Source organism: Artibeus jamaicensis, unplaced genomic scaffold, assembly GCF_021234435.1.
Source record: "Artibeus jamaicensis isolate MK-2021 breed Jamaican fruit bat unplaced genomic scaffold, CSHL_Jam_final scaffold_847, whole genome shotgun sequence".
NCBI classification, from domain to species: Eukaryota; Metazoa; Chordata; class Mammalia; order Chiroptera; family Phyllostomidae; genus Artibeus; species Artibeus jamaicensis.
This window is the reverse complement of record NW_026522057.1, coordinates 26,169,009-26,196,737: the sequence shown is the minus strand read 5'-3', so window position 1 is coordinate 26,196,737 and position 27,729 is coordinate 26,169,009. Positions and strand designations below refer to the sequence as shown.

The 27,729-nt window shown below is 50.4% G+C and overlaps 1 protein-coding gene and 1 non-coding gene across 6 annotated transcripts in view; both read left to right on the top strand.

Moving 5' to 3' along the window:
- UBE4B (ubiquitination factor E4B) overlaps positions 1-20,937 on the top strand; it is a 101,014-nt gene extending 80,077 nt beyond the window's left edge. For all 5 annotated transcript variants that reach the window (XM_053660300.1, XM_053660302.1, XM_037165646.2 and 2 more), the window contains 7 exons: positions 4,971-5,097; positions 6,762-6,906; positions 9,705-9,839; positions 12,015-12,206; positions 17,775-17,949; positions 18,978-19,124; positions 19,582-20,937. In XM_053660300.1, the coding sequence (XP_053516275.1) occupies positions 4,971-5,097; positions 6,762-6,906; positions 9,705-9,839; positions 12,015-12,206; positions 17,775-17,949; positions 18,978-19,124; positions 19,582-19,643 (983 nt within the window). In that variant the 3' untranslated portion in view covers positions 19,644-20,937. The remainder of the gene's footprint in view (positions 1-4,970; positions 5,098-6,761; positions 6,907-9,704; positions 9,840-12,014; positions 12,207-17,774; positions 17,950-18,977; positions 19,125-19,581) is intronic.
- LOC119064162 (small nucleolar RNA SNORA48) lies at positions 19,230-19,371 on the top strand. The gene has a single exon (XR_005085328.2). It is a non-coding gene; the product is annotated as a small nucleolar RNA SNORA48 (small nucleolar RNA).
- Positions 20,938-27,729: the final 6,792 nt, after the last annotated feature.

Genomic DNA, 27,729 nt, shown 5'->3' with positions numbered 1-27,729 from the left:
ACACTGGCCACTAACCCAGAATTTTGAAACTGAGAGTTAAAAATTCTTATTTTGGGGGACCCCACTCAAACCAGCGGAGTAAGGGTCCTGGAAGGCCTCCCCGATCCATGAAGTCACCTTTAGCGCGTGCCTGCTCCAGGCCCTGCTCTGGGCGCCGGGCGACCTGGGTGAGCAAGACCGGAAACACACCAGACGCTCTGCAGGGGGCCTCCTCGCCTGGTGGGCGTGCATTCCAAGTGCTTGTTTGTAATCGGCCCCTGCCTTGCCGGTGCGTTGCCATAACGCCTGTTCCCTGTGGGGCCCGTTCCTCCGCCCTCTCCCGAGGGCACACCTCGTACTGATGGAGCGTTTTCTCTCCAGGTCATCTTTTTTCAGGAAAGTAAGTGCGTCCTTTCTGTCTTCTTCTGTCGAACCTAAAGAAGTGCCGGCCTCGGGGAGCACAGTTGCTTGCTGTTCACAACGGCCACAGCGGTTAGGATTCCTCTGTGTCCAGGGACGGCCGTCCCTTCCCTGTTGCCCAGGACCTGCTCCTGCTCATTTGGGGCTGGAGCTGTCATCTCTCTCCACTTCTGAGGGTTCTGAGAATCTGTCTACCTCCTGTCCCCATTGTCACAGTTACTTTGTGGCCTCTAAGAATGTCTCTTCCTTCAGCCTACCTATGTCCTCTTAAACCTAAAGCAAGTTCACAAGCCCTTGAAGTTTTGTTGACATTTTGCTAACATCCTCACTTTGGCAACGGCAGAGAGCGCTGCTGGGTGGAAGGCCCCGTCTTGGCTCCCTGTGCTCCTCTTCTGCCTCGTAGCCCTGCAGGGAGGACCCTGGACCCTCCAGACGCAGGCGGTGCAGGGTGAGGTGCAGGGCGGGGCCTGCTGCGGGCCTTGCAGGTACCCAGGCTCAGTTAAAGTGAAGATAATTCTGCATTTCTTAAAATGATGAGGTACCTCTTTTCACCTATCAAATTTATTTTTAAGATGCGAATGCCTAGCGCTGATGTGCTCACAGAGAAAGAGACTGATTTGCAGAAGCCTGTTTTTCTCCCCTGTAACTAGTGTGCAGAATTAGTGCTATGAAACGCCGTGAGAATATGTTTACGTTGGCGAAGGCTTTCTGAAAGCGGCTTGGCAGTCCACACCAAAAGCCTTAGAAGTCTTCATATCCTATTTATCAGTCACAGTCCAGTCAGGAAAATAGAAACATACCTATTATTGTAATAGAGAGAAGGTGGTGTAAGGAACTGGTCAAATACGTGAAGACAGAAAGGCGAGTAGGGGGGCATCGGAATAGCACAGGTGCAGGAGGCAGCCATCACCTGTGCCCCGGGCTGGAGGAACCAGGGGAAGGGACTGGCGTTTTTGGAATGTAGCAGCTCAGGCGAGGGCTTGGACAGAACTGGGACCCAGGCCTGAGGAGGGCACTGACCAGCGGGTTGGTGTCTCTGCAGCTGTACAAGTTCGCCAGTCCTGAGGGTCTGGCGCAGAGCTGGAGACCAGAGGCACCTGCCTCTGCCGCTGCTGCGGTGGATCATCATTGCTGACGGGGCATCGTTGCTCACCTTCAGTTGGCCTGTTCTCCTGCAGCGCCCCCTGTTGGCGAGCGTAACAAATGGCCCCTGCAAAGGGAGCCTTTGGCCCCAGCATCCCGAAGCCAAGTATAAAGTGTGGGTTCGGGGCAGAGAGACAGCAATCAAATGAACAGTACACCCTCATGCATGTAAACTTAGTTTCTAGTGATCTGTTCTGTGGGACAATCGTAAATGTATGTAAATGGATATTATAATAATCCACTAACATTATGTATTACAGTTCATTGTAGTGAAAATATTAAAAACAACCTAAATTCCTGCAAATGTTAGATAAATTAAGTAAGTTACAGTTTATCCATACAGTGAGATCTGTATGAGTCATGAAAAATAATGTGTTATTTGCATTAAGCAGGTAGGTAATAAAAAGTGAAGAAAATGCCAAGTAGTGAAACAGTATGTAAAGTACGACCACATTTTGGTACATATATGTGACAGAAAAGTGTGTGGGAGAATTTTTTCAGCAATTCATACATTTTATTTATTTCTCTTTTTAGAGTTTTACTCAGTATCTTTCTTACTCTTGTTTATTCTATTACAGTTGTCACAATTTTCCCCCTTTGGGAAGTTGGTTATTTTTGAATGCTAGAATTATAGTTTATTTCTTTCATTTTTTAAGTTTCCACAGTAAACATGTAATGTTAGTATTAAAACCAAAACAGTTAAGTGCGTTTTGTACTCAGTGCCCAGGACCTGGCTCTGTGGCTTCTGAATAAAGGGACCAGGGTGTGGGGGGTATAGCCGGGCCTGGTGGAGCCGTACCCATGAGGTCTCGGGAGACCTTTGTCCTCTCTCCTGCCAGCCAGCAGTGCGCCCTCCGGCCCCGGACGCCTCTGTAGTCAGGGAGAGATGATACCCGTGCCAGTAATAGCCGCCACTTACTGAACAGACACTGATCCTTTCACTTAATCCCAACCACAGCCCCCAAGCTGGGTGCTATAAATACCCCATTTTACACATGAGGAAACTGGAGCTTAGAAAGGTCAAGAAGCTTGCTCAAGGTCAACAGCTAGCGAGCGGCAGCGCCCTCAGCAGTCGGACTTGAGCACAGGTGCTCCTGGCTGCTGCGCTGTCCCTCCTGCAGTTACCGGGGGACCAGCGCCGCAGAGCCTGAGGGGAAGGGGACAGTCCCCCACTCACTCCTCAAATCCAGGCTGAGATCTCTGATCCTAACCTGACCCCTGAACGTGGCTGAGTCTCAGACACGTCACAGCCTGAGATACAGAGCAGGCACCTTTTTATGCCTAACCAGGGAGAGTAGGCCAGCTTAGGACATGCTTAAGGTCAAATTTTCATTTCAAAAATAAAGTTTAGTTTCGAAATTAGAGTGTTTTATTTGTGTCACAGTGGTTTGTTCCTTCAGAACCAGCTCTTGAAAGTTGGCTACTCAGAGCACAGAAGAACACTGATGGCCAGACTCGTTTCAAGGCTCACCTCTCCCCTGGCTGATCTGGCTCAGCAAGGCCAGCGTTAGCGGAGTCGAGCCTGGCACTAAGGCAGCAAGTGCCCGTGAAGCCCCTGCTGGGTGTCTGCGCAGGTTTTGATGTGGGGCCTCTCGGCGGTGATGTCAGCTCCCTGCCATTGGGGGTCAGACATTCCAGCTGGAGGACAGACCCAGCGCCAGTGAATAGGTGCTTATTAAATAAGAAAGGGAGTGTGAAGGAGGGCACTGCTCTCCTCTAGGAAGCATGGTCGGAGAGGGTCTTTGAAGAGACGTCTTGGGAACCACGGTGAAGATGAGAGGAAGGAGTGGACCGAGGTCTCAGCCACAGTGTGGCAGGCAAGGGGGCAGTGAACCTGAGGGACGTCCCTGAAACCAGGCAGCTTAAGGAATCGGGCACGGAGGGGTCAGCCGGGGTCTGGTCCTTTCCAGCCTCTTAGGAGGAGGACTGGAAACCAGAACTTGGGCTGAAGTAGTTTTGAGGTAACAGTAAGAGGGGATTTTTATGTAAAGGGTGGGAGAGGTGTGTATGGATAAGTAACAAGCGAACAGTAGGCGCTTCGCCTCTGCTATGCCCAGTCTGCAGTATTAAGAGCAACTTAGAGGCTGTAACAGGCTGTGCCCTCACCCCCGCCACCGCCCCAGTGTCTTCTGTGGACTCCACTAAATCAGTTCTCCACACTTCAGTTCACACGTCTGTCTACACAGTCAATAAAATGACACTTAGTTCACCTTTTAGAAAAGGTTGGCCTAATGAATATACATATGATTTCAGGTCTTTGTGTAGTAGGTGTGAATTAGCTTATTTCTTTCATTTTTAAGATTTTATTTATTTTCAGGAAAAGGGGAAGGGAGGGAGAAAGAGGGAGAGAAACATCAACGTGTGAGAGAAACATCTTGGTTGCCTCTTGCACGCCCCCAGCTGGGGACCAGGTCCTTGACCCAGTCATGTGCCCTGACCGGGAATGGAACCAGTGACCTTTTGGTTCGCAGGCCGACACTCAGTCCACTGAGTCACACCAGCCAGGGCTGTTTTATTTTTAAATGACTATTTTCTTTAGTCACAAAATGTGTGTTTGTTGGGAACTGTAGAAATTACCAAGAAAAAAGTAGAATCATTGATAACTTCTGCACTCGAGAGAATTTTTGTTAGCATTTTGCTCTGTGTCTTCTCAGTTTCTGCATTACTTGTGCGTGTCCATTCGCCTGTACCTGTTTTCTTGAACAGAATCGGTAGGTTGAGAGATGGGCATCCAGTTGCCTTAAATGGGTCGGGTCTCCATCCATCCCACTGGCATCTGCAGTGTCTGCCACCCCGCCCCCACGCCCGGTGTCGTCACGCTCCCAGGTTCTCCAAGTTGGTGGGGGACAGAAAACATCTTATTGTAGTTTGTCTTTTTCTTAAGCCTTACTGTCGTTACCTCACAGTTTTTCCTCTTTTCAAAATTTGTCATGAATTCAGGAATTTCTCCTGCTTAAGCTGTTTGTCATTTGTATACAGTGTGATCTTTGTTCCATTTTAATAGGTTCGTGGATGTTGGTCACTGTAGATGGGTGACGAGTTCGTGGGGATTCCTCACTTTTCTCCACTTTGGTGCACGTTTAAAAATGTGCCTAATACTATAAAGTATTTAAAACAGTAGTCACATTTGATAGGTACATGGACCCTAGTAAAATTTAACCCGGTTTTTTTCCTGCTCAGGAATGTTTATTTGAAGTGCTGTGGAATTTCTGCAAATTAATAACTAAAACTGGGGGGCGCATGGTCATTCAGTCTCTGGTCTTCAGTGAGGGGACGGTATCCCAGTGACTCCCAGTGACTCCCAGTGACTCGAGTGGTTCTTCAGCTCTGCAGATTTGTATCCACTCAGTAACATTGTAGCAGTGCTAACTGCTTTTAAAAGGGTGAGAAAGTATATATCCCTCACTCACTTCCCCTCTTCTTTTTAGATGTCGAGCATACCGGAGCTACCAGCGAGTTCTATGACAAGTTCACCATTCGCTATCATATCAGCACCATTTTCAAAAGCCTTTGGCAAAACATAGCTCACCATGGCACCTTCATGGAGGAGTTCAAGTGAGTATCAGGCCCCTGATGTCACAACTTGCTCTCTTGCAAATCACAGGTAGAGTGGCTGCTTAGAAGCTTTCGCAGCTGGGCTCTTGTTGACTGTCCGCTTGGTCTCGGCCTCCTTTAAATTTCCCAGACGGTCCTGCTCAGGGTCAGGGTTATCAAAATGTCTGTGCTTACGAGGTACTGCTGAACTTCAGATCTGTCAAGACACCTTGGGGATGGCCTACACGGGGAGAGAATCTATAAATACCCTGAGGTGCTGATGTGTTAAGTGTTTCTGTGATTACGGTGTTAGATGATTTGTCAGGATGACTAAAACGAGGTCTTACGGTGTCTTGAATATGATAGCAAGCTTGGGAGTTACGAGTGGGAGGAGGAGTTCAGATTCAGAAACAGTTAGATTGGGGCTGTTATTTGAAGTGGTGTTCTTCATATAAGGCCCTAAACCTCGATTAAGGACTTTTCATTACCTACCTGGAATTTCAGCACCTACTTCAACCTGGGAGTTAGTAACTTCATCTAAATTACTTTAAAAAGAAAAGGAGATGAAAATCACCTCGCGTTACCCTTCAGGAGACATCCTGTCTACTGGGATCTTTTGTGCAGCCTGTTAGATCTGTGATCAAGTCCAGCCGTCACTTGTTAACTGCGTTACTAGTCAATAATGTACATGTTACCAGCGGAGTAGCCACCTGCGAAATAGCTTTCTTCAAAGGAAACTGTAAATTAATTCTTTGTTTCCATGAACTGCTATTATAGTCAGAATTATGTTCCAGCGGAATCCTGGCACATGCTTCGGAAACCAGGCAGGCCCACAACTCGATCCGAGTGGGGCTCAGGAACTTTCCATGTCGCTCAGAGCCAGGCCCCCGCCCTTGCTCACAGGAACCTCTTCCCCCCAAGGCCCGGGCTGGCCCGCCCTGATAGCACAGCGTCAGGTCCTGAAGTGTAGCCCTCCCCTGTCCGCTAGTCCGGCACTCACAGAGCCTAGCATGGGTGGCTCAGGCCATCTCCGTTCCCCAAGCGCGTCCCTCCGCGCTACCATGAGGTGCAGGACAGCGCCATGGATTGGGTGGAAGCCTCAGGCTCTGCAGAGTAAGCTAATAGCCCACTTTACCAGTATCCCAGCTTCCTGTTTTTCTTCAGCACACCTTTCTCTGTAGCGGGAACAACTGTATCCATAGTTCTCTGGTCTCTTATACGCAGTTATTATTTGTGCTCTCTTTTATCCTGGTGAATTTAAGCATATTTTCTTTCCTAGTCTGAGTGTGTTTTCTCCACTTAGAGTCATTGAGGGAATGAGCCAGGGGTGTGCTGGTAACCCTGCTCTCTGGAGGGGAAAAAGCCTGTATGTGCCAGTTTTCTGGGGTGTAAGTACTTCCACTGTTGCCAAATCGAAGCTGCCACGGGAATCCGCTCACCAAATTCCAGAATATTAGCAGTTGGCTCTCCTCAGTCATGCAGTGTGTCTCCAGCACATCACTGGAATGAGCTGGTCACAACTGACTAAAAAAACCGACAGAATCTAAGGAGAGACTTGACCTTCACGGGATATTTGAGTTGCGCCAAGGTCAGCAGACCTGTAGGGCGACACGCCCAGCCCTCCTCTCTGGGATCTGCCGTGGCGTCTTGCTGCGGGGAGATGCGTGACCACGTTGCCTTTTCAGTTCCGGGAAGCAGTTCGTTCGCTACATAAACATGCTGATCAACGACACGACGTTTCTGCTCGACGAGAGTCTGGAGTCCCTGAAGCGCATCCACGAGGTGCAGGAGGAGATGAAGAACAAGGAGCAGTGGGAGCAGCTGCCCCGGGTGAGTGCGGGCGGGGCGGGCGGCCTGGGGGGCGGCCTCCTGGGGCCCGAGGCCTGGCTCTGCCTTCCGGGCAGTACCTCTGTTCCTCCCGCCCGTGGGCGTCCGCGAAGTGACCTTCAAGGTCTGGGGCGGGAGAAAACTTAAACGCTTGCTGTAAAGCTAAGACATGAGTTGCGGAGTCTTCCCAGCTGTGTCCAGAAAACGTGTTCTGCCTCTTCATTTTAAAGGGCTTTTTGGAGAAGAACTTTTTATTAGCTGAATGTGTTAAGATTTATGAAAGTAACCAGAAAATAAACCTCAAATTCTGTGTGCTAGGCAAGAGATTTCTTCTTATCTTTGGGCATCTGTGTGACTTGCACTCAGGATTCTGGTGGGATTTGTCCTCCCAGTCGATCTTGGCTTTTCTGCTCCCTCTGGGAGAGGCCTGTTCCGCCAGGTTCCGTGGGCGAGCCGTGCTGGCCCCGCTGTCCTGCCACGACCACAGCGTGTGCCTGGTTCCCCGCTGGTCACGGGGCCCTTGGCAGCTACGCCGACTTTACTCGCCTGTCTTGTTCACGGCCAGTGCTTAAAAGCATTTGTTTGAGACGACCGAACAGCTAGTATTAATTTTTGGCTGTGTTACTGGATAGGAAAGGGGCATAAATCACCCCTAACAAGTGCCATTTCAGAAGTCATTTCTGTCTGACTTCAAAGTCCCTTCCTGCCTTGCACCTCCCGCCTGCTCCCCGGCTCCCGCCCTCCGAGCTGCGGTGCCCGACCCACAGGCCTCTCTCCTCTCTCCTCTCTCCACACCTGCTCCCTACGTCAGTGTTTCGCAGCGAGGGTGCTGGTTTGTACTTTGAATTCAATAGAATTATGACATGATATTGATTCTTTACTATGAGTGCCTGTCTATACATTGCAGGACATTTAGCATCTCCGGCTCACGTCCATTTAATGCCAGTGATGTGGCCTGATGCCTCCATTGAGAATCTCTGCCAGGAGATTCCATCAGCTCCAAGGCTTTAAAAGTCTGTGTTCTGAAGACGTAGAGTGTGTCTCCCCAGCTCAGCTCTCTCCTGCTTGATGTCCAGCCCCCGATGTGCCTCTCCGCTGGGTGGTGTGATAGGCACCTTGCGCTTCACGGGCCCATACCTGAGCCCTGGTGCCGTCCTCCAAGGCCTGCCAGGCTCAGGGAGCGACTGCGGCCACCCACAGCGGCTCTGGCTCAGCACCGTGGAGTCTTTCTTGATTCCTCCCCCTCTTCGCAGAACCTCTGGGCTCTATCTTAGAGTGCATCCATATGTGGCCCCTTCCCCCACATCCCAGCCGCTACCGTCTCCTGTCCGGTTACTGTAGTTGCCCCTGTCTGCTCTCTCAACCACGGCCCTCGCCCATCTCTCCCTGTGTACCAGGCAGTGGTGGTAAAACCTCCGCCTGCTCGTTATCCCCCCTCCTCTCAGAGTCCTCCCAGCCTCCCCTTCTCACCCATCAAGTCCCACAATGGGGAGTGGCCATGAGGGCGCAGCGGGGCCTGGTCCCCCACCCCGACCCCGCCCTCCCTGTCACTCGGCTCCCAGCCGCACTCTTGGCTCTTTGCTGCCAAGCCAGGCCTTTGCACTTGCTGCTCCCTCCTCCGGGCGCCTCATCCCCCGGGTTTCTGCTGACTCACTTCCTCCAGCTAGCCACTTAAATGTCGCCTCCCCACGGAGAGGCCTTCCCAGACTGCCCTTTCTGGAATAGCACGTCCTGACCCCATGCACTCCTCTCCCTCACCTGGCCTATTTCTTTGTCGCTGTCTGACCTGTGCATCTGCTTGTTGGGTGTCACCCTCACTAAGTTCCGTGAGGGCAGGACCCTGTGGGTCACGTTCTCTTCTCTATCCCCAGTGCCCAGAGGAGGGCTGACCTGTAGCAGGGCTAGATCTTGCGTGCTGATGAATTGCCCTCCCCACCTTGCTGTTCTTATGTCTCCCTGGGCTCGACCTTTCATCCCGCGGGCTTGCTCTTGACCGAGGGTCGGTGGACAGGTCCCCCAGCCGTAGTGCAGCATCTCCACCGAGCAGGCGCTCAGAGGGCACCCACCCAGGGGCGCTCAATCATACTTCGGCACTTCTGCCCACTCCGCCTCCCCACCGGGGTGTAAGGGGTGTAAGGCTGTCTCTACTGGTGTTTCTGTATTTTGTCCGTCTCAGAGCCGGTGGTGTCCCCCTTCCTTTACCCGTGAGTCACATACACCTTGTCATCTTGTTTCCTTGCCCGTGTCTGAACGGAAGGAGGGGACCCTGCTGGAGGCAAGCATGCAGACAGTCAAAGGGGCGATAGCCTAGCAGGGTGGAAAGAGGACATTCAGAAGCCTAGCAAGCGACAGGTACTTGGTGCAGGGCCAAAACCTACAGGCCTCAGGATCACGTTGCATGTTTTTAAAGTAACGATAACTAAGTCAAGTTGTTACTGAGAGAAGTGAACTATCCTTTATTAGCACTAGCGTGCACTAGACATGACATAAGAGTCACTTATTTCATCCTGCGTAGGAGTTGATAGTGACTTCTTTTATCGCAGAGCAAGCTAAGCCTCATGGAAGTCAAATAATGTGCCAGGGTCACCTTGTCAGAGTCCCAAAGGGTTCTGATGCCAAAAGGAGCCGACTTCAGTGATCTGGAGAATTCGCCGCCGTGGGCTGCTCTGTCCTCCGAGTAGGCTGGCTTCGTTAGACACTTTCCCACCTACGAGCCGACTGGGTTTTTCTGTCACACCGGGCATGTCAGCGAGCTGACAACTAGCACTGAGATTTGTTTGGCATCTGCTCGATTTTCCTAGGAGCAGCAGCAGGCCCGTCAGTCCCAGCTGGCTCAGGACGAGCGTGTCTCGCGCTCCTATCTCGCCCTGGCCACCGAAACCGTGGACATGTTCCATATCCTCACGAAGCAGGTCCAGAAGCCATTCCTCCGACCGGTGAGTAGACACTTTGTTTTGTCTGTTGGGGTTACACATTCAGATTGTCACTTGTAACTAAATAGAGTTGCTGAAATCCTGGACGTTTCGGCGTTGCAGTCTCTGACCAGCGAAGTTTTATTACTGACCTTGCTCCCAGTTAGGCTCATGGCCACCGCACTGTGGATGGACTGAAATCTGCAGATAGTCGCCTCCAAGTGAGTTTAATTCCCTCTCTGCTTAGGCAGCACTCTGGATGCTGATGCTGAGGCTACGGCACACTTTTATCATCGTCAATTCCTGCGTTTTATTTATGGGAAAAGTAAGGTACCATCCATTGGAAACTATAGAACATTAAGCAGAAATAATCAATGATGTATAAGATCTTTGTTCATCTTAGATGTAGCTTGGTTACGCTCAAGAAGCCAAAGGTCAATGAGAGCCACACTTCGGGTTTATGACAGCTTGAAGGTTGTCCAAAAGTTTGGCCTTGACATGGTGCATAAAACCCGGGTCCCGTTCCTGCAGTCGAAGTTGAGCGACAGAACTGAGGATCTCTGCTTCGCCGCAGCTGGGCCAGGACCACGGTAGTGGGGAAAGGGACTGAGCTTTGGTCCTTAATTGCCTGGGTGGAGACACGTTTACAATGGAGTGTAATTGTGCTCTGTCCATGTTCCCTCCAGTTTCCGTATTCACTCTCTCCTGCTGCTTTATTGCCACACCCTGGCCTGTGTGCCACTCGAGAGACGAGGCTCCTCCTCTCCCCCTTCCCCTGCAAATCTCCATAAATTCATTTCCGGGCAAGCGCAGTGGAACTGGAAACCACACAGAGCTCACCTTTGAAAGCTTCTGGTCCCTGCAGCTGTTCGAACGAGATAGTCCAGACACTCGCCTCCCTCAGAGGGTTGCACGTAGACTTCCTTTCACCTGCACCTGTGAAGGCCAGGCAGTGACCAGGTCAGCTCGTGGGCCACACGGTCTCACCTGGGATACCTTGCCGTGCCAAAGCATGTGCAGACATCACTCACAGGGTGTGTGTGGCTACGCTTTGCAGGAACAGGCATTGGGCTGGCTCGGGCCTGTGACAAGTCGTTTGCCAAGCGCTGCTCTAACTGCATTAGAGGTCACGTTCTGTGGCCCCAAGGGCAGCACCAGTTGATTGTCAGAAGGTAGGAAACTTAAAAGCTATTTAAGACTAAGTTATCATGAAGCCCGTATGCAGCTCTAAATTCTTCATTGTTTAAGGGAAATTATTGAAAGCTAAGTCTAATCTTTTCATGTCGATGGAAATTAATCTTTTTCCAAGGTCTGCGCGTACACGGGAGCGGACTACACGCCGCGGCCGCCGTCTCCCGCCCCAGCCTTCGCCGTGCCTGCCTTGACCTGTTCTTTCCCTTCGCTCCACAGAACTCGCCCGCCAGCTCTGCCCTCTTCCTCTCACTCCCTTACTCTGCAGGTTCCTAATCAAGTGCAGGAGGGCTTTGTGCAAAGTAGGTTCCTGCAAAGCTGAGTTGAGGTTGGCCTTTGTATAAATCCAATACTTAGATCTAATGACAACCCTGTAACGAAGGGAAGCCTCACAACTGCCGACCCGTGCCCGGTGCTCCCTGCGCTGCCCTCAGCCGGGTCGTCCTTGTCGGCTCGAAGCCTGCCCCCTCGTGGGGCTGTTGCACGGTAGCCGTTTCCTGGCTGTCTCCTCTAAGTTTGGCTCACTGGCCAGATCTAAAACTATTCAGACATAAATGGTGTGGGGGGCTGTCTGAACTGGCAGGGACGTCAGAAACTTACACAAAAGTAACGCATACGGTGACGGCTGAAAGCGTGTGTACTCAGAAACTTCTGTGACTTGTGTTAGGTTGGGGTTTATGATAATTTTCCCTCTTTTACCTGTTTCTTGCGAATTAGAGTGACCATTGTTTTTATCATTAAAAGCGTGACTTTAAAAGGTTACCTCTTCTTGGTACTTACAAATATTCCATCAACCTGCAACATTCTATTAAGTATCAGAATTATTGGATTAGAAATGGGATTTGAATATAACAGTTTTCTTCAGCTTGTGGTACACACAGCACGTACGACGAGAAGTCCTTTGAAGAGTAACCCTGCCGACTCCTGTCCCTCTGCTGTGGTGGGGGTTTTGGTCTTTGTCGCTTGTCTCAACAGCATGAATTGTCCTATTACCCTGTGATTTCCTAGGAACTTGGACCCCGATTGGCTGCAATGCTGAACTTTAATCTTCAACAACTCTGTGGTCCCAAGTGCCGTGACCTAAAAGTCGAAAACCCGGAGAAATACGGCTTTGAACCAAAGAAGCTGTTGGACCAGCTGACAGACATTTACTTGCAGCTGGATTGTGCGCGGTTCGCCAAAGCCATCGCCGACGACCAGGTCAGTGCCGAGGGAGTGGCGTTTCAGAGGGTGGTGGGGCCAGGCCGCCGCCCTGGGCTACCAGACTGGCTGCGCCCGTTTTCCGGGCAGGACTGCGATTGTGTGGCCATCTGTTCTTGAATTTTTCTCACTTGAAATCAAGGATACTTTTCAAAACACAGTGTGGGGAATTTTTAGTACCGTAAGTGGAAACTCTGACCACAGTTGCCAGGGGAACTTGTCTAAAGGGAGGTGAAACGGTGTTTCCTTTGGGCGTGACGACGAGATTTGGCTCCCAGGCCCACTCCGGTTGAGTCCCGAACTCGGGGTGGTGCCGGGAGCCCCTCTTTCGTGGGGAATCCACGTCTTCTTCCAAGTCCCTGGCTTTAGAGCTGCCGTTGTCCCGAGGTCTCTCCGGTCTCAGACCGCGGGTCACTGTCGTGCCACTCTCCCTCCCCTTCCTCCCATGTCCCCGGGGTCATGGCCATTTGTGTGCTCGTTGCCACAGCTACCAGTTCAGCGCAGGCCGCCCGTCCAGCCTCGCTTTTAGACGTGCCAGGCATCTGCAGGGTGTCCCCTCCCTCTGCGTCCTTCTGTCCTGCGTCGCTGGGACGTAAAATACCTGCTGTTACTTAACCGAACACCAAGTTTTACCACTTCTCATGTTTTCACTCATTTAATCCTCACAAAACCCTGTGATACAGGTTCAGGTGGAGTCCTTGTTTTAAAAGGAGGCGCAGAGAGATTAAATAGCTCGTGAGAGGTTAGGGTGGGGCGGGGGCAGGTTCGTGTCCCGGTGCCTGGCCCTGAGTCCGTCTTCTCATCCTGCCTGCCCCAGAGAGTCCCATGCTGGCTTCTGTCTCCCCATCTTTGTTCACACTTTCTGTCCAAATATTACATCTCAGGTTAACCACTGGTAGACGTTCTAGAAGGTTCTTTACCCATACTTCACCCAAAGATTCCAGTAGGGGAAATGTAGGAGCTTTTGGACTTAAGCAACAGATGTGGTCTTGACAAAGTGCCTGCAGTGAAAAAAACACACGTCCGAAGCAGTTTTTCCATTGGAAGTCGTGGCAAAGGACGGGGTTAGGGCCCGCAGGTGTCTGGGGGAGACGCTGGAGCGTTCGTCTAGCCCACACTGCAGGCTGCACCTGTGTGGCTGGAAGAGCATGGCGGCCTGTGGCGAGGGGGCGGAGAAGGAAGTGCTCCCTGGTCCAGGCAGCTGGACCCCAGCCTGGCCAGAGGTGGGACTGTGCAGAGTCCCGCGGGACTCTCCCGGCTTTGTCATGAGAGCCTGGAAGTCACTCAGCGCGCCCCCGTTCCTCCTGGTCTGCCTTCCTGTGGCTGCCACTTCACAAGTCGTCAGCGTAACACAGTTTGCAGCGCGAGTGAACACAGCACACCCTGCGCGAGACAGCAAAACCAAGTGGGTGACAAAGGAGTGCTGCCAGCTGCCTCTCCTCGGGGACCAACCAGACGGCCACATAGCCTGGTGATCCCTGTGCGTGGCGGCACTGGGCTTGAGTCAGAGGCGGCGGTTTCTGTCGTGACACACCCGTCTTCTCGGGCTTCTGCGGGGCCTGCTCTTCCCGTGAAGCAGGCAGTTGCTGTGCCAGCGACGGGGGAGGAGGACGTGCGGCAGGTGGAGCGTGCTCCTCTGACGGTGGGCTGTTCGTCCTGTCGGGCGAGTCGCCACTGGTGGCTGTGGGCCGATAGGGCCCAGGCGACGTGATTGTTTTGGAAGAGGGCCTTAGGGGTGGGAGGAGAAGGACGGGAGGCTAGAAAGCTCCGGAAAACAGAGTAGAAGCTCGTTTTCTCCCTTGGGGGCACTGGTCTCCGCTTGCTTTGGCTTGGTCTGCTATGTCTTGTTTTCCTGAGAAGACAAAGGCAGATGAAAACGGCAGCCGTCCAAGGAACGAAGCAGAGAGACTTCTCTCCCTGCCCCCCAGAGAGGCTGAGAGCAAGTGTCCAGAAGAGGTGGCAGAGGCGCCAGCCCAGAGAGTCAGGGAGCTTTCCACTCCTGACCCTGCGGAGAGAGCCCGGGGTAGGGAGGTCTTGGGTGGCTCGGCCAGCCGTGTCGGGGACCAGGTGGGGCTGGGCCTTCACGGGCAGACCCCGTTTCGTGGACGGACTGCACTCTGAGGTTCCTGGAGCTGTCGGCGCCATGTGCTGTTTCAAAATAAACAGTAAAGAGTCCGTCCAAGTCCACATAACATAAAATTAACCATTTTAAAGTGTACACTTTGGCCCTGGTTGGTGTGGCTCAGAGGATTGAGTACCAGCCCGCAAACCAGAGTCGCTGGTTCAATTCCCAGTCAGGGCACATGCCTGGGTTGTGGGCCTGGTCCCCAGTGGAGGGCGTGTGAGAGGCAACCAAGCATCAATGTTTCTCTCCCTCTCTTTCTCCTTCCCTTTCCCTCTCTCTAAAAATAAATAAATAAACTCTTTTTAACTGTACCGTTTGGTGGCATTGGTACACTCACGTTACGCAACCATGACCTTCGTCTAGTTCCGAACATTTTATCCCCAACAAGAGGAAATCCTACACCAGGTGGGCAGTCACTGTTCGTTCCACCTTCACCCGCCCCAGGCTGCCTCTGTCTTTATTTCGTCTATTTTTGGATGCACCTGTTCACGTGTTCTGCATATTTCATATAAGTGGAATCATAAGTTATGTTGCCTTTTGTGTCTGACTTTCTCCACTTCACGTAACGTTTCTGAGGTTCATCCGTGTGGTCTCATGTGTTTCAGCATCTCATTCCTTTTTGGGGCTGAACCGTATTTCATTACCTGGATGGAATGTTGTTTTATTTTCCCACGCACCATGGATTTTGGGTTACCTCCATCCTTTGGCTGTTGCAGATGGGGCCCCTGTGAACATTCATGAGGAGTGCTGATTTGAATACCCATTTTCAGTTCTTTTGGGTGTACACTGGGGAGGAGAGCTGCTGAGTCATGTGGTAATTCTGTGTTTAACCTTGTGAGGAGCTGCAAACTAACTGTGCTCCACACTGGCTGCACCAGTTTGCAGTCCCACTAGTAACGTGTAAGGCGGGGACCCCCAACCCCCAGGCCACGAACCGGACCAGTACCCATCGTGGCCTGTTTGGAGCTGGGCCTTCACAGCGGGAGGCGAGCAGCGGGCGGGGATCCTGCGAAGCTTCATCTGTGTTTACTGCAGCTCCTCGGCACTGCCCGAGCTCCGCCCCTGTCGACCAGCGGATCAGTGGGGTGTTAACCCTACAGTGAACTGCGCGTGCGAGGGATCTAGGTTGTGCGCTCGGTAAGAGAATCTAATGCCTGATGTTCTGAGGTGGAGCTGAGGTGCGATGCCAGTGCTGGGGAGCGGCTGCGAATACAGACCATCATCCGCAGAGAGGTTTCCCTGCACAGACACCACAGTGGATCAGATGTTTGCAAACTTGTATCAAAACCCTACCAGGGACGCAGGTGACAGTTAGGCTGCTTCTGGTGGCAGGCTTTACAGTGGCAAATGGGCTGATGTACTTCACTTGTACAGCTGCATCTGGTGGCAGCTGTAAGTCAGAATCCTACAACTGTTTTAGTCCACACGTGGCCTGCCCGCTATTTCATTTGCCACTTCCATCCCCGCCTCTTCTCCACTCCGTGTTCCTGTCTCGGTCACAGTTTCTGTAAGCCCACATGCTAACCCTAGCATGTGGTGAGTTGTATAATTATTTCCTCGTACATTAGAGTGTAACAATAATAGAAACAAAGTGCACAATAAATGTGATGTGCTCGAATTATCCTGAAACCATCTCCCCCCGCCAAGGTCCTTGGAAAAATTGTCTTCTACAAAACTGACCCCTGCTGCCAAAAACATTGAGCACCGCTGGTGTAAGGGCTCCAAATTCCATTTCTCCACATCCCCAGCAGAGCTGGCTATTTTGTTTCATTCTTGAATAGGTACTCGAATGGGAGTGAGGAGGTATGTCACTGTGGTTTGCATTTGCATTTCCCTGAATGTTGCACATCTTTTCATGTGCGTGTTGGCCATTTGTACACCTTCTTTGGAGAAATGTCTATTCAGGTCCTTCACCAGTTTTTCAAATTGGATTGTTTGTGGTTTTTTCCCCCTTCCTGTCCGGCTGGCAGGGAGGGAAGAGAACGCGTCTGCTGGTGAAGGAAGAAGCTGGGTGGGCCGGCAGTGGACCCTGGAGTAGAAACCAATTTGGTCCACGGGGGCCTGCGGGCTGTACAGTGTGGTCTAACAGGAGTGCCATTCTTTCTTGTACAAACGACTTTAATTATTGGAATGCACCGAAGTTCAAGGTGAAATGGCCTCAGCAGTGTCTACAGCAATACCAGTGCTGCAGTCATTCCCTGTATAAAATGTTTTGGGTTTGTCCCGTCAGCCTCTTCATATAATCCCTTGGCCATTTATCCCCTGTGCCCCTTCCCAGAGGGGTGGGACTGTGGCTTATTGAAGTGGGTGCCAGATAAAGTCTTTGGTGAATTGTGTGGTGATTTAGTTCCAGGAAACTACAACCACGGCTCTCCGAACTCCTCCGGGCAGTAGGAGGCGGTGTTTAGGGTTGTCACCAAGCCAGGCGCCGGGCAGGCCCTTCGCCCTTCCCTCCCAGCTCCCCGCAGCTGCAGGGACTTCCTAGGGGACGTGGCTGTGTGCTCCTCTTCAGAGACTGGTGTGAAAGAAAGAAAGAAGAAAGACCGAGGACTTTGAGTGCAGGTCTGTCAGAGAATGAAGTGCTGAGGAGGTGAATTAAATTCCTTCATATCCATACATACAGGTGCCAGTGCAGATTCTCACGTAGAAGTGACTGGTCACAGGCTAGGGGCTCACACGTCATCATTCTCTCCCTCTGTTCGCATCATCCTCACTACGTTGACAAGCGGCCAGTGTTTTTGCCATAAATGCAAGTTAGGATGCATTTTGACAAGTGGCAGTGATTGCTATGAATTAGGCGCCTTTTACACCGAGGAAAAGGCTCAGCCGAGTGAGGGGTTTGCCTGCGACCCCCCAGCAGGCGGTTGGTAGAGCCAGGATTCCAGTCCAGGCTTGTCAGGGTCTGTGGTGGGTTTGTGTCCCCTGGACCGTGCCCTGCGCCCTTGAACTCTCCCGAGTTCGTGTCTACTGCTGTCAGCAGAGCGCCCGGCCGCCAGGAGTGTTCACCGAGAGAGCTGCAGGGTCTGGGAGCCCGCGATCGTGGTCTCCAGTGGGCTGTCCTCACGTTTCCTCTGGGGAAGGAGCTCAGGTGCCCACCTCCTCTCCTGCTGCCACGGCGCAGTGCCTGGAGAGGGCCGAAGTAGACGAGATTTCCTTCTTGTTAATATTTAAATTTTAAAATACATGTTTGCTGTAAAAATAATTCAAATGTTTTTAAATTCTATTCATTTGCCTCGATCCTGGAGCCCTCCCCAGAGGTAATGACCTTGTACAGTGTGGTGTGTATTGTTCCAGTCTTTTTGTGTGTTTATACACACACACACACAATTTTAGGACTTTTTTAGAAAAATACATAAATAGATCATACTTCTGGTATTTTCTGCAGCTTGCTTTTTCCCACTTAAACTATCTTTACACCTCACATTGTCTTTTACCACCCACAGAGATCCTACAGCAAAGAGTTGTTCGAAGAAGTCATTTCGAAGCTGCGGAAGGCAGGGATCAAGTCCACAATAGCGATAGAGAAGTTCAAACTCCTCGCCGAGAAAGTAGAGGAGATAGTGGCCAAGAACGCGCGTGCCGAGATCGATTACAGCGACGCTCCAGACGAGTTCCGAGGCAAGTGGCCGCTTTTCTCAATCTGAACCCTTTGATTGGACTTAACTGGAAACAGGTAGCATTAAAAAGAGGATGTTACGCCCTGACCAGTGTGACTCGGTTGGGCGTCCTTCCAGTAGCCAAGGGTCACCAGTTAATTCCTGGTCAGGGCACATGCCTGGGTTGCCCGTTCAGTCCCCAAATGGGGCACCTACGAGAGGTGACTGATCTGTGTGTCTCTCTCACATCACCATTTCTCTCCCTCTCTTTCTTCCTTCCCCTCTCTCTAAAATTAAATAAATAAAATCTTTAAAAAAGAAGAGAGAGCCCTGGCTAGTGTAGCTCAGTGGATTGAGCCTGGGCCTGCAAACTAAACAACCGTGGTTCAATTCCCAGTCAGGGCACATGCCTGGGTTGCAGGCCAGTTCCCAGCAGAGGATGCATGAGAGGTAACCATACATTGATATTTCTCTCCCTCTCTCCTTCCCTTCCCCTCTGAAGATAAATAAATAAAATCTAAAAAAAAAAAAAGAAAGGAAAGAGGGGACATTCTGTGCTTTCAGCTTTTGAATGGTGTGCTGTGTTGCTTTTTGAGACTGTCTGAAATTACGTTTGCCTATTTGTAGTTCATGTTGTAAATTAAGGGGGGGAAAGGTCCTTTGGTCTGATTTCAAACCAGGTAACAACTGAGAGAATTCTAAGGTCAGCCTGGCCTTTGCAAGTGGGGACTGGCGTTTTCCCAGAATGCTGAGAAGTCCATATGAGGGCGTCTAGCCTGCCGTTCTCGCTGCTGCTGTGCTGGGCCCCCACTTCCTTCCCCAGTCCCCCTCCCAGCAGTGGCTGACTCCCCCCACACCCAAGGTGGCATGTGCACTCGCATGCTGATTGCCCTCGGAACTTGGGGGCCCTGCCGGACCGAGCCATTGTCATTGCCGTGGATGTGTTTTACTTTTCACTGATGGGGGGCGGGCGGAGGGCTTGGTTTTGTTGTGGTTTCCAGCTGCAGGCCCTGTTATTGGATAAGCGTGTGTTCTGCTTTGTCTCCGCAGACCCTCTGATGGACACCCTGATGACCGACCCGGTGCGGCTGCCCTCCGGCACCATCATGGACCGCTCCATCATTCTGCGGCACTTGCTGAACTCCCCCACCGACCCCTTCAACCGGCAGACGCTGACCGAGAGCATGCTGGAACCAGGTATGGGGGCATCGGCACCAGTATCAGTGATGATTCAAGAGGGGAACTGATCAAATCCAGAAAGTCCATAGTTTATGACACTTAATGGAAAAGACGTGAAACAAGCCCCCTGGCAATGGGCGAGGACACACCCGATTGGTGGTGTTGCTCGTACATCAGGCCGGGGCGGAGCATGTACGGTCCTTAGTTCATCCTCGCTTGTTGCCTGTGATGGTGGCCAGCGCAGGGTCATGCCTGGGGCTCATTAAAAAAAAAGAAAGAAAGAAAAAAGACATGAAACATTCTTTGCTCTTTTCTGGAAGTCTAGTCCTTCTCATGTCCAGTTTCTTTCTTCTTCCGTCTTCATTTCACTGAGCGAATGAAGGGCCTTTTCTTTCCATTTATGTAGACAACAGCATCATGTCTCAGGAAGAGCCTGCCCATCCAAGGCGTTAATCCTTCCCTTTTCTTTTCTCAGTGCCAGAACTGAAAGAACAGATTCACACCTGGATGAGAGAGAAACAGAACAGCGATCATTAAACCGTCCCCCTTGCCGCCTTCTGCCGGAAGCAGCCGAACCCAGCGAGGCGAGCAGAAGCCGCATCGGTGGTGCGGAGGCCCTTCGCGCGTGGAGACCAGACGTGGCGAATATACTGAGAGCCCACCCAGAGCGACCCCACGGTGGCCATCTGAACGGACATGAGCGAGAAGAGGAGCCCAATTCCTGTACATATATTTAAGTGACAAACAGTCAAAAGCTCGAAGGACACACTTTACGATTGATTGCCTGTGTAATGAAACACATCCTTCGTATGTCACACTGGGGGCTTTGCAACGGAAGTGTTTCAGTGATTGGTAATGAATGGGTCTGGGCCGCATCCCCTCCATTTTTTTTCTTCCTAAATCCAATCTCCACTGATTTGATTGTGATTAGAGAACCTTGGACATTTTGCTGCTAAAGAATCTCCCCCCACCCCCTTCCCGCCCCTACTTGCACTGCTGTGGATTTTTTTATGAGAAGCAAAAACAAAAATAAATCCCTGGCCCTCCAAACATATATTCTGTGAGATAACTGTGCCTGCAACAAAGTGTTAATCCTGGGGTCGTATTTTTATATCATATTCACATATTTGTTTTTTTAATTGGTGTTAGATGACATGATTAATAAAAAAGGCAAGATATTTTCAGAATTGGAATTTCAGTTCTTTTTTTTTTTTTTCTTTTGAAATGTCCCTTTAAATTTTTTTTTTTATTATTCTAAGCAAAATGAAGAGAGTCCTGTTGCTCTGGTCCTTGTCATGAGCCTTCTCTTAGGAACTGAAGGTGCAGCTGCAACCAGGGGAGTGCTTCCGTCTGCCGGGACGCTGGCGCAGGGTTCGGCGGGGGAGGGGGGCGGCGGTGTGACGCTCCGGGACAGCTCGACCTTCACAGTTACCCTCTGAGGGTACATAAATTTCTCGACTCCTGAGTCTGTGAGTCCAAGGCAGGGGTCCTGTGTATGATGTGTCCTCTGGGGCTTGGCCTTACCAAAGCAAAAAAGGGGTGCAAGGAATGTGAGGTACGTCTGCTTGTAAAAACACACAGGCAAAACACACCCACACACGCGCACAGAAACATAAGACTTTTTGTATTACCGCTCCCTACTTAACATACTTGAATTCTCGAATTTCCTTTGGGGTAAAAAAGGATTTGAAACCATAAAGTGTTTTGAAGAAATTAAGTCTACAAAAACATACTTTCTTTTTCTTTTCCTTTTTTCCCCCCCTCCACAGACAATGTCCTCTGTTCAATTCCAAATGCAAACTACAATAAATGGTGATACACATTTAGAAGACATCTTTGAGTCTTTTCTTTTTGTGGAAAATGGGCGGGTGAGCAGCAGGAGCCAGAGGAGTTTGCACCTGGTGAATGACCTTCCTGCAGCCCATTAGCAGTTTCCGTTTTCAGAAGGAAACTTCCGGATCTGTGTCCATCTCCGCGCTCTATTCGGTTCTCGTGCCATTTGCTTGTCTGAGAGCGTTGAGCTTTGTCATCTTCCATCTCTGTCCTTCTCCCATTGCTCCCTTATCTAAAATCTCTTTCCCCTGACCTTCAGAATTCTCGGGCAAGTTCAAACCATTTCGTAAGCATTTTTTCAGGCATTGCAGTTCATAGAACCGTGTCTGCCAGCTCATGGGATGATACTGGTGAGCGCTTGCATGGCATTTACTGGGTACCGGGCACTGTGCAACGGCCTTTTATGCTGATGATTTCACCCCCCCAGATGGTGGTACTGTTATCTTTGCATGTTCAATGGCCAGGGTGTGGGGCATGGAGAAGTCAGGTGACTTGCCCAAGGTCGCCTGGCCGGTTTGTGGAAGAGCAGGGGTCCAGGCCCGAGCCCACGCCTTTAGACACCCTGTCTACTTCTTTTTAGCGTGTTTGGACTAAATCACTTTTTCTCCTTCAAAAACAGTAATATACCTTGTAGTAGAAATGTTAGAGAATGCAAACACAAAGAAAATGAAACACACCCATAATTCCCCATGCAGAAATTCTGTTAGTTTACCTTTTACTATTATATGCCTGTCAGCTAGCTGGCTTCTGTGCCTGACTTTGCGCCTGTAATGCATCTCGTGAATGGGTAGTGTTTCGCCTTCTCTCCAACCAAATCATAACTCTTCCCGGGCACAGATCCTGTCGTACTCGCCTGCCCCACTCATCCCCAGGAGTGCAGCGGGATGCTGCTTTATTCTCCAAGTGCACACACCATTCTGAATATTCAGAATTCACAGGCCTCACGGACCTTCTGCCTGGTACACTCTAGGGCAGGGGTGTCTAACTCGTTTTCACCTGGGGCCACGTCAGCCTTGTGGTTGCCTTCAGAGGGCCAAATGTAATTTTAGGACTGTATAAATGTAACTACTCCTTAACAGTTAAGTGAGAGCCCGGCGTTGCCGCTGGGTACAAACACGGTGCTGGGCTCCATAAAATAAGGCGGAGGCTGGATTCAGCCCACGGGCCTTGTGTTTGCCACCTGTGCTCTAGGGGGAAGATGTTTGGGGGTTTTTTTTCCCCCAAGTCTCAGAGTTGCTGTTTTATAGTAACTTGCAATTTTCCTCCATCTGTTAATTACGGACATTAAAACAAATTCCAAATACTTTTAAAGTAGACCTCGGTGCCCTGGCCGGGTGGCTCAGTTGGTTGAAGCATCATCCTGTATGCCACAAAGTTATGGGTTTGATCCCCAGTCAGGGCACATACCGAGGTTGCAGGTTTGATCCCCAGTTGGGGTGTGTACGGAAGGCAGCAGACTGATGTCTCTCTCTTTCTCCCTTGCTCTGTCTTTGGGGTTAGTGAACATGTCCTCAGGTGAGGACTTCAGAAAAAATCTAAGTGGATCTTGGCTACAAGGAAGATGGTCCCGTTAGAAGGAGGAGCAAAGGAAGACAGAGTCCTTGAGAAAGATGATCAAGCTAACTTCCTACTCCTTTTCCGACTCCGTTGTGTGGGTTTTAAAAAGGAGTTGATAAACATCTTTCCAAAAGACCGCTGAGCACATTATTTTATTCACATTTTGTAACTGTGGAGTTTGTTCATAAAATAGTGAATTTCACAGCCTTTTGGTTGGGGGCTAAGGTGACTAGGTTAAAGTGTTGGAGTGAAGGGACCATCCACAGTGGCCCCTGAGCTCTGACCCAACGGCTAGCGTTGGGCCAGAGGAAGCCCCCCGTGTTGATAGTGCGTGTTTCTTGAGCACGTTCTGTGTGTGAATGACTCTCATGTGTTGATTTGTGTAACCCTCGACAGCTGTGCAGGAGGTGGCGCCGTGGACCTGGCGCCTGAATCGAGGCCATCCGGGCTGCACCACCCCGCTGTCTGGCAGCGTCCTGGAACGGTCCAAGTTCAGAATGCCCAAGGAGAGGCAGAGGAGAAGCCACGTAGCCTTCTGGAAGGAGCTAACACCTTGGGTCCTTACCAGCCACTCATTGGTCACCCCTAAATTTACGTCTCTAGGCCAGGCCTGTCTTCTGCACTGTGGACCCTGGGTGTGTCAGATGTCTAACCGGCCCCCGGAATGAACATAACACCCAAGCCAGTTCCGCATACTTGACCCCAGGCCTGCCCCTCTTTGTCTCTCCATCACAATGAATGGCAGCTTCATCCCTCCAAGGCGGGGGGATGGCTCAGGCTGGAGACTTTGGAGTCATCCTCGACTCCTGTTGTGCTCCGATCCTGCCCAGTCTGTCCACAAATTTATCAGCTCTTCCTGCGAACTGTGCCCCCCAGTTCAGCCAGGTCTCACCAGGTCCCTGGTCAGAGTCAGCGTAGGCAGCCCCCTGGGTTACGGCAGCAGCGTCAGAGCCAAGCCCCCTGTTCCTCCCCTGGCCCTCCTTCCCCACAACCCACGCCGGCAGGGTCTTCTTAAAATTTACCTAAGGTCACCAGGTCACTTGTGCTCCAACCCCTCCAACGGCCTCCTCATCCTCAGAACACAAAGAGCCCTTGCGGTCACCCAGAAGGCAGTACACACCCACCTCCTTACCTCTGACCTCATACCCTACAGCTTCCCCTTGCCCCAGCTATGAAGCCACCATCCATCCACAGGCTCGTTCACCACCCCTGCCCGGGCCCTTCCACTCGCTGCTCCCTCTACAAGGAATTTTCTTCCCACAGAGACCTGCCTGGGTCACTCGCTCCCTTCCTTGGTTTAGGTCTTTACTCAAATATCACCTCCTCGACTTCTTCCTTGTCCACCCTATTTAAAATTGCAACACATTCCCCACCTTTGTTGTTCATTGCTCTTCCTTTTCTTCCTTTTCTCCCCGGCATTTATTGTCATTTAACACGCTCTGTCTGCCATTCACTTGTTCACAGTCTGTTCTCCACCAAGATGTAGGTCCCGCGAGGGCAGGGATTTTAGTCTGTTCTGCAGCCACAGCACCCAGAAGAGTGCTCGACCCATTGGGTGAATTCTCTCCATGTATTTGTCACCCCAGCGGTGTCAGTTGTCCATTGCTGTGTAACCAAATCACCCCGAAATTCTGCGGCTTGATACGCTATAACAGTGACTGCATCGCTCACAGTCTTGGAGGTTCCAAGAGCAAGCATCCAAGACGACCAGACAGAAGCTGTGTTGCCTTTTACAACCTAGGCTTGGAAGCCACACAGTGTCACTTCTGCTTTATCACCAACCCACTGGGATTTAAGAGGAATGAGTGTAGAACCGACCTCACAACGGGAAGAATGTTGGGAACACACAGTAAGAAGAGCATTTGAGCTGGGAGATCATCGTTCTGGCCACCTGGCCAAATGAGGCCTGCCCCACTCGTCTTCTGGCTGCAATTTATAGTCTTCCCACGTGCAAAATGCATTCATCCCTTCCCCCAAAGACTCCCCAGTTTACGGCATCAGCTTGAGGTCCAGCGTGTCACATCCAAATCAGGTGTAGGTGCCAATGAGTTTCCCCAGATGAGACTGGGTACAGTCCCTTGAGAGCCGTTCCTCTGGATCTAAAGATCCATGAACTGAAGATACGAGTCTTCTACACCATACACTGTACAATTACAGCACAACGGTGGGACCGGCGCAGGAAAACCACAGTAGACGCTCCTGCTCCGGAAGTTGGAAAAGGGAAAACACGGGAGTAACGCGTTGCCAGTTCCTTGGTCGGGGATCAATGATCAATCCTATGGCCTGTGACCTGTTCACTAAGCTCTCAGCCCCACCCCCTGGGCTCTTGGTTTCTGCCTCTGAATCTTCCTTTTCTGTAAAAAAATTGAATTGCAACTAAGTGTTCTCCCCAGCCTGTTCCCTGCTGTTTGCATGTTGTGCTTCCTCTGTCCCTTTTCATTTGAGCCGGAGGTACTGTCCTCAGAACCGGTCTCTTAAAATTTTGTGGGTTTTCTATGAATATCATGGCGTTCACTCTATTAGACAAAAACTACAAACACAAACCTCTTCCAGATAAACTCCTTTCTAGTTTGGGTTTCCTCTGAAACCCTTACATCATCCTAAGATCTTGACAAAGGGTTTTCGAAGTCATGTTCTTGGCCCAGAAGCTGTTTTTCCATAGGCCATGGGAAGAAGCCAGGTGACATATTCATCAGCCCGCCTTGACATGTCCTGACCCAGATCACAAGTTCACTCGGTGCACCACCTGTCTTCCCCGTTCCCTCGGACCGCAGCGTTGCCCGTGTTTCCACCGCCACCCTTTCCTGCACCTTCCAGTAACACCGACTCACTCCCCGTTAGGCCTCTTCCATGTCCCTCAGGCCTCACTGACAGTCTCCTCAACACACTTCTGCCCACCATTCAGTCCCAAAGCCAGTGCCACGTGTTTCTGGCTTTGTTACAACTGCAGCCACTTCCGGGGACTCAATCCTGCTGCTAAAGAGCTCACCCAAATTGAATGGCATAACACAGCAACGACTATTTTATTATCAGCTATCAAGCTTCTGGGGAGGACTGAGCTCAACCAGGCAGTCACCACTCAGGGACTGTTGTGTGCCTGCAGTGATATGCTGGCTGAGGTGGGAGTCCGTCCCAAGGCTTCCTCAGTCACATCTGGCTATTGGCTGGGACCTCAGGCGGGGGCTGTTGGATGGAACACCCACACGTGACCCCTTTTTTTGGCTTCCACAGACAGCAGGGTGACCAGGTTCTAAGAACTAGCACCCCAAGAGGTTCAGGCAGAAGCTAGTCTTTTATGACCTAGCAGCCTCAGAAGCTATCTGCTGTCACTTCTGCCACAATCCCAGGCCTTCTCGGGTTCAAGGGGAGGGAACATCGGTCCCACCTCTCAGTGGGAGCAGTGGCAACGTCATGTTTGAAGAACAGCATGCGGATGGGAGGTCTCATTGCCGCAGCCACACAGGTTTCTCCCATCTGTAAGTTGTCCGTCCATGTCTGTTTTTCTGCCCCTTTCCTTGCTGTTCTGTAGGCAATCTTTTGTATTTTCTGGGACTTGACTCCCTACTCAGTTTTAAGGGTTGGGATATCTTCTCTCAGTCTATTGTTTTTCTGAAAGCTTTGTTGTGAACTCCTCTTTTTGAACAGAAATTCTGAATTCTAGTATTGTCATATCTATCAATATGTTGATCCACGGATTTTTCTAGGTAAAATTCACAGGCCGTACGATCAGCCATTTTAATGAGTACAGTTCAGTGGCACTGGGTGGATTGGGTGCTGGGCAATGACCAGCTCGCTCTCGTTTCAAAATTACAGGTGCAGTTTTAGAGCTTTATGCATTTTAATGTAATATTTTAACTAGGAAATATGTACATATAATTCAATGTAGAAGAAATACCAAAGAATATTGAGAGGAAGGGCTGCTTCCTGTACTCCCACTTTCTGAAACCCCTTCCTGTCACCAGTTTCTTTTTCAACAGAAATAATGGTTCTACACAATTCCACACCTTGCTTTTTCCCACATCAGACACCCCTGGGAATCCATCCAGCAGCCCTTACATTCTATTGTTTCCAGACACCTGTTTATAGCAGGTGTGGCTCTTTGGCTGACTGCAGCGTGGGTCACCTCAAACAGCTACAGCGACAACCTTGTACGTACATCATTTTGTACACGTGCAACCATAGTATTTAGGGAGATTCCTAAAGGTAGAATTGGAGGATCCAAGAGTATATGGAATTTTTTAAAATTTTATTTTGTTATTTTTCAAGGACAGTATATGGAATTTGAATGTTGCTGTATATTACCAAGTCACCCTCCATGGGGGAGGGAGGGAGGAAGAGAGAGAGAGAAACATCAATGTGGGGTTGCCTCTCACGTGGTTCCCCACTGGGGAACTGGCCCACAACCCAGGCAATGTGCCCTGACTGGGAATCAAACCAATGATGGTTCACAGCCTGCACTCAATCTACTGAGCTACACCTGCCAGGGCAAATGTTTTTTAAATTTTGTTTTTAATATTCTACTATAAAGGTTTAAATTTTTCTCTGTAAAGGTTTTGTGCATTTGTTTAGGTTATTTCCTAATTACAGTGTTGATTGCTATTATAAAAGATATATTTTCTATTATATGTTCTAGTTAGATATTATTGCTTTAGAAAGATATTATAATTTTTTGGAGTTTATGTTGTATCCAGCAACCCTTCAAAAATATTATTTCTATTAATTTGGAGATTCTGATGGTCTTTCTATGTAGATAAATGTATCATCTGTGAATAAAAAACAGTTTTGCCGCACTGGCTGGTGTAGCTCAGTGGATTGAGCGTGGGCCTGCAAACCAGAGGATCACTGTTCGATTCCCAGTCAGGGCACATCCCTGGGTTACAGGCCAGTTCCCAGCAGGGGACCCACGAAAAGCAGCCATACATTGATGTTCTCTCCCTCTCTCCTTCCCTTCCCCTTTCAAGATAAATAAATAAAATCTTAAAACAAAACAAAAAACAGTTTTGCCTCTTCCATTTCACTTAAAATTTTATTTATTTATTTATTTATTTTTAGAGAGAGGGGAAGGGAGGGAAAAAGAGAGGGAGAGAAACATCAATGTGTGGTTGCCTCTCATGTGCCTCCTACTGGGGACCTGGCCTACAACCCAGGCATGTACCCTGACTGGGGATTGAATTGCTGACATTCTGGTTTACAGGCTGGTGCTCAATCCACTGGGCCACACCAGCCAGAACAT